At 33.3% G+C, this 5,832-nt stretch overlaps 1 protein-coding gene across 1 annotated transcript; it reads right to left on the reverse strand.

Annotated features, from left to right (window-relative positions):
- Positions 1–920: 920 nt before the first annotated feature.
- Positions 921–5,460, reverse strand: LOC141601028 (uncharacterized). The gene is made up of 9 exons (XM_074421291.1): positions 5,431–5,460; positions 5,124–5,346; positions 4,688–4,777; positions 4,311–4,401; positions 3,352–3,444; positions 3,051–3,156; positions 1,598–1,691; positions 1,289–1,320; positions 921–1,130 (listed from the first exon to the last, which is right to left on the reverse strand). The coding sequence occupies exons 1-5, from the start codon at positions 5,458–5,460 to the stop codon at positions 3,387–3,389; spliced, it is 492 nt and encodes a 163-aa protein (XP_074277392.1). The 3' UTR covers positions 921–1,130; positions 1,289–1,320; positions 1,598–1,691; positions 3,051–3,156; positions 3,352–3,386.
- Between the last annotated feature and the right edge of the window lie 372 nt (positions 5,461–5,832).

Below are 5,832 nucleotides of genomic sequence, written 5' to 3' on the forward strand. Positions count from 1 at the left end.
TCGAGTTTCTTTCTATTTATTTTAATTTCTCATTTTAATCATTTCTCTTTGTATTACTACTCTTATTCATCTTCCCTTTTCTTCTCAATACTATTTGTCCTTTTCTCCTTACCAATTACCACTTCCTACTCCCCCTTTTCCCCCCAATTCCCCTCCCTCTCATTGTTCACTCTTTTTATCTCTTCATTTTCTCTTCAACGTCCTCGTATCCTCTGACACCTCCTCTCCTCACTTTTCTACTCATATACTCGACGACCTTTTCTCTTTACACTTTCTATTCCTCACCTTCCTCTTTTCCCGCCTTCATCTTCCTCTCCCTCTCCCTCTCCCTGACGTTTTTTGATAATTCTCGTAATATTTCCTCGTCGGCATCGATATTTTTTATGACATTTCTTAGCATCACCATCCTCAACGCTTTCATGTGTCCTACTGATCATATTGACGCATTTTGGTGTCATCACTTGTACACTTTTTAATGTCATATTTTTCGAGTTTGAAACTATTTTCGGAAGAAACTTTCCCGAATACTAAAAAGCGTCCAAATTTTATAATACCACACAATTTTCACACCTGTTTTCCATTTTACAAGAATATTTTAATAATCAGAACCAAATATCTATTATATACTCCCTCTCATCCACTATTTCCTTCCATATTTCCTAAAACGAATTATTGTTTTCCTCCCTTTTCCTTTTTAAGAAAGTTTTTATTAATATTATACTCATACATCTCTCTCCACCCATCAAACCCCACCATATACTTTATTAATATATAATCCTAATTATTCATACCTCTCTCCAATACCAAACCCCACTCATATCTTTATCAATATTATACTCCCAATCCTTAATTCGTGCCCACTTCAAAGAGGAAGAAAATAGTGGATGGGAGGGAGTAACATTTTTTTTGTACAAATAATAGTTAACAGTGCAAAATTATGATAATTTAAAATACAGATTTGTATACACTTGGAGAAAAAAACTCATACAAAATAAACTCTTTCTAAGAGTTGAAATCTTTCCACAAAACAGTCATATATACAACCACTCACTACATAAATTTCATTTCGTTAATAATCCGTGTCTCTCGTTGCACTTTGATTTCCAGTCAAACAATAATACTATCTGTCCCTGCAACAATAACAATAATTTTCTTAAGTCATTGTCCACGACATATCAAAGGGCAAACCAATATTCTAGTGAGTAAACACAAACTGCAAATTATTAGAAGGGAGCAATATCAATTAGTAGACCAAAATTGCTATAAAGGAGGTCTACAAAAAGTATACCTCAGTCGGGGGCTGTAAAATAATACTCTAACCTGCCATTAAAAACAATCACTATACTTGTCAATTAAGCTGGAGTGTATGTATCTAACACATCAACTATGAATAAGAATAAATAACCATTATTCCTTCAATCTTGTGTAGAAAACCAACAACTTGGTCTATTTTTACAACAGTCACATATACGTATAGCATTAGGGGCAACATGCCAAATGAGTCAATCATATAGTCATTAAACAACCAAAGCCAAATACCATAAATTTCAAGGCACTGGCAAAGTTGTACATAAAGAGTACTCGCGAAAGAACATACAAGTTTTGTTGAGTTTCTCAGTACGGCTGCAAGCTAAGAATTACTGCTTATCAAGGCCTTAATCTTCTTAAAGGAGCCAACACTGACACTGGAACTGCATATAGTCACACAGAAGTCAAAATGGTAGGACAATTCATCAAAGCAAAGAATAAGTAATATGATGTTCCTAAATAATAATCCCTCCGATCAGTAGTAGCCAAGTTCACATCACTGAAAGGTCGTTAGAGAAGTTCCACACATACCTTTTCCCCTAAGTCTCATCAGAAACACTATTTTTATATTTCATATCTATCATTGAACCATATTTAATTTCACTATTTTCTCAATTATTTTTCAAGTTAGAGAATTCATCTTATTTAGCGAGAGTTGAATTTCAGTTTCTAGGCTAGGAATCTCACAATGTACACAACTTGATATGTAAACTACACCATGCAATTACGGCATTCTAAAAGTATAAAACCTCCATCAATGACCATGTTGAGCTCCTATACTCCATTAAATTTAAACGACACCAGACTAAATTTGTGACTCTCTTAGAAATAATTAGGCCATTACCTACAAGTTTCGACTCTTTTACCCCTAGACGTTACAAGTGATAAACCAAGAGTATATGGAATACGGCAAATCACTTAATCTTCAACCAGACTCATATATTTCTGTAAATTCAGAGTCAATTTCTGCATCATGCATACCAAAAGAATATGAAGTGCATGAGACAATCAAAGGTTGACCGTTTATTAACCACAACCAAGTGAAATTACATCAGACATTTAGCTAATAGCATTTGAGTTAGTGAGTAAAATATAACACAATCTGTGTTTTCATATTTAACCATGAGAAAGACTGTAAGAGAAAAAATTATTTAAATTTATTAGGAGGAAAAAATAAAAGAACACTTACAAGTGAGTTTCTTATAACTTATGTGTTTTGCTTTCAAGGTCTACTTCGTGGCGGTTAGATTGGTGCACTATGGAGCATATGACATTAGTCTTGAATTTATGAAACAATTAGAACATATATTTTTATCACCTCTTATTATAGTCACACTGCAATCACAACATACCAAATGAATATTAAGTTACGGGACTACTGAGCCTACGTTAAACGCTTCTTCTTCCAATGGTGCAACAAGACAATTATCTTGTTCTTTGTAAAAATATGACAATTTATGAATTACTAAAAATCTAAAACTAATTTGGACAAGGAACCAAATATTTTAAAAAATCACGGAAAATGGAAGTAAAGTTAGGATTTCTAGCAACACCATTTCATAATTTCTCAAATGTATGCATGAGTCAAGCTCCTAGACCATGATGATCAGTGAGAGGAACACGCAAATGTCAAAACTTAGCAACCAGTAATACCATATCAATTTTCGATAAAAATTGGAAAAGATAGGACACTTCAAAGGAAAGTGTAGTATGAGAAATAAGATAGTTGAGTTTGGTCTTACACGGTTGGGAACTTTCTGTAAATCCAAAGCAAATAAGGCTGGATGCCCTTAATATGACATTAACAACCATCTCTAGTGTCCCCTTGGATGTCCTGGTATGGTCATTCTGCACAAATCTTAAATATAAGAAATGTAAATTAAGTGCATCGCTTCGCTGATTGGAATTTCTATAACCCTAATATCAATAAATGACCAGCTTATAATTAACTATTAAGATTGATAAATAAAATCAAAAGTCAAGAAATTATATAACAATACAAGAAAGTAATTGAATATAGATCTTGGATGAGTGAGAAACTACCTCAACATACGACATCTTTCAACCAGTGCTCAAAGTCAAAATGTTACCAAGTAGAACAAAAAACCCCATCCAAAGTTCATAGCACCATCGATCCTGCAGAGAAAGGGTTCCGAGATATATTACCAGCTGATCGTTGTAATGAAATATAGAACCTTTTCATACTAAACACCCAGTAATTTCACAATGCTTGAAAGGTCGGTAAAGTAGGCAATACTACAATACAAACGCACAAGGGACACCAGATATGAAGTAGAAAATAGCAAGGAACCAAATTGTCCCATCTGCTTGAAAATAAAAGCCATTTCATGTATTAGAATTCCCACTTAAAAGTCGAATATGAATTAGAATTCCCTCTTTCACTCTCCAGCACTCATTTCCCCTTTTCCTCTACCTATTTTCCCAATTACCTTTCTTATGTCTTTGTTTCCTCTTTTATTTTTATATAAGCGAAATTCACACCCCATGGACTACTCTAAGCTAAAGAGTGAAAATCTCTTAAATATAGTTTGTATAAAATACTTTATAAGATATATTACAGTAAATCTTAACCAAAAACATTCAAATAAAGAGAAACTCACATCCTAGTAACCTTAGGTAAGCAATTAAGCTTATCTATTCATTTATGATCAAACTTTCAACATATTAGAAACCAATAAATCTCAAACTTTCTAAAAAATAATAATAGTCAACTTATCTCAATACCCAAAAGCTTATACACCCTCCGTCTCAATCATTATTTTACACAGAATCAAAACGTAAACAAATGATGGGAAGGAGAGAGTAATAGTCTAGTTATCTCAATACCCAAAAGCTTATACTCCCTCTTTATCAATTGTTTGTTTACACATACTAAAAACGTAAACAAATGATTGGGCGGGCGGGAGGGAGGGAGTGATATTCTAGTTATCTCAATACCCAAAAGTAAATAATCCCTCGTTCGAAAAAGCTGTTTAATATACCATGAAAAAATATGGGAATTGACTTCGACATATCCGTTTGATGATGACCCTCCAAACTTCCCTGTCCGAGTTTCATAGCCCTCAACCCTAACTGCAATCACAAATCCAAGTTAAAACCCTTCAAATAAAATCAAAATAACACCTTGCAACAACTAAAACTACAATTAATAGAGGGCCACTAAAATAAAACAATCTAAAAAAATCTAATCCAAACCTATAAGCGAATGAAATCAGCAAACTAATCACAACTTATATCAAAACCAAGGCATAACCAACTGCCATTTATATAATAATGATAAATAAAAAGCATCTGATACTCTGATAGTACCACTAATAACAATAAGAAAAATAATACTCCTGTAATAAAAGACAAATACTTGTAGCCTGAGACGACACATCTTGAAAATCGGAGGGCTCTCTTCCATAGTTCCATGAGACACCATATCCACCGAAGAGTAGTACATAACCTGATAAAGCAACAAAATTAAAACCCATTAAATTAAATAAATAGTCAAGAACCACATCTCTACCAAATCGATAACTGAACCGAAAAATTTATGATTGAGTAGACCAACACAAGAATTGGCATGAGGCTAAAGTGGCTCAGCCTATGTAACAAGCATGTTAGCTAGTTACAGAAAACCCTAAAACTGAACAAACCCCCAAAATCACTCATCCAAAATATGATCATTCAAACAAACAGACCAGGTACTGAATAAAACACCCCCCAAAACCAAAATAGAGATGAATCAACAACAACAAACTTAAAAACAAGATTCAACAAGGTAAAAATCAACCGAAAAATTAACTAACTTGGCGCTGATTTTCCAAGAAGTAGAAGAACAAAGAAATAGGAGAAAGTAGCAAATAAAGTAGAGGAAATGAAGAAAGGTATGGTCGTATGGGAGAAAGATAATGATGAATTGATGATGGTATGGTGAAAAGTGTATGGAGAATGGGTGGATGAGAACAAATGGGAGGCACGGACACAGAGGGCAAAAGCCAAGGTGAAAAAATAAGGAAAATGCAAATTCAACTAATCTATAATGAATACGAGGCCCAAATAAGTGAGGTCCAAAGACAGTCCCAAAAATAGGCCGAAGGCCATCCACAAACACACCCAAACCCGCACAAAACCAGCCCAACCCATCTTTGTGTTACTATTCATTAGAGAAGTTACTATTCATTAGTGAATAGTAAGTTGGTGCTCACACTTTTTAGAAAGGTGTTAGATATAACGATTAACAAAAATTCAAATACATCATATTTGCATAAATAATATTCAATGAAAATTACCAAAAAAAATATATAATATATGAAAAAAGTTCTTATAATGGTTCAGTTTAAGTGTTAACTAATTAACAATATATTATTTGTGCAAATTTTCAAGTGTCTTCGTTGTCTTTAAGTGAAGACATATAATCTCTAGGATTTTTTTCTTTAAAATAAAGGTCAATCTTATTATTGAGGTAATACAAATATATTACAAAAAACTATATCAAGTTGTCCAAGAATTGCATGG

Source organism: Silene latifolia, chromosome 9 (assembly GCF_048544455.1).
Source record: "Silene latifolia isolate original U9 population chromosome 9, ASM4854445v1, whole genome shotgun sequence".
NCBI classification, from domain to species: Eukaryota; Viridiplantae; Streptophyta; class Magnoliopsida; order Caryophyllales; family Caryophyllaceae; genus Silene; species Silene latifolia.

Excerpts from the sequence above, each read along its gene's own strand:
- LOC141601028 (XM_074421291.1), bottom strand. The coding sequence starts at position 5,460 with ATGGGTTGGGCTGGTTTTGTGCGGGTTTGG. Across the intron at positions 4,778-5,123 it reads TCTTGGAAAATCAGCGCCAA|GTTATGTACTACTCTTCGGT; the intron begins GTTAGTTAATTT and ends TTGCTTTATCAG. Across the intron at positions 4,402-4,687 it reads TGTGTCGTCTCAGGCTACAA|TTAGGGTTGAGGGCTATGAA; the intron begins GTATTTGTCTTT and ends TTGTGATTGCAG.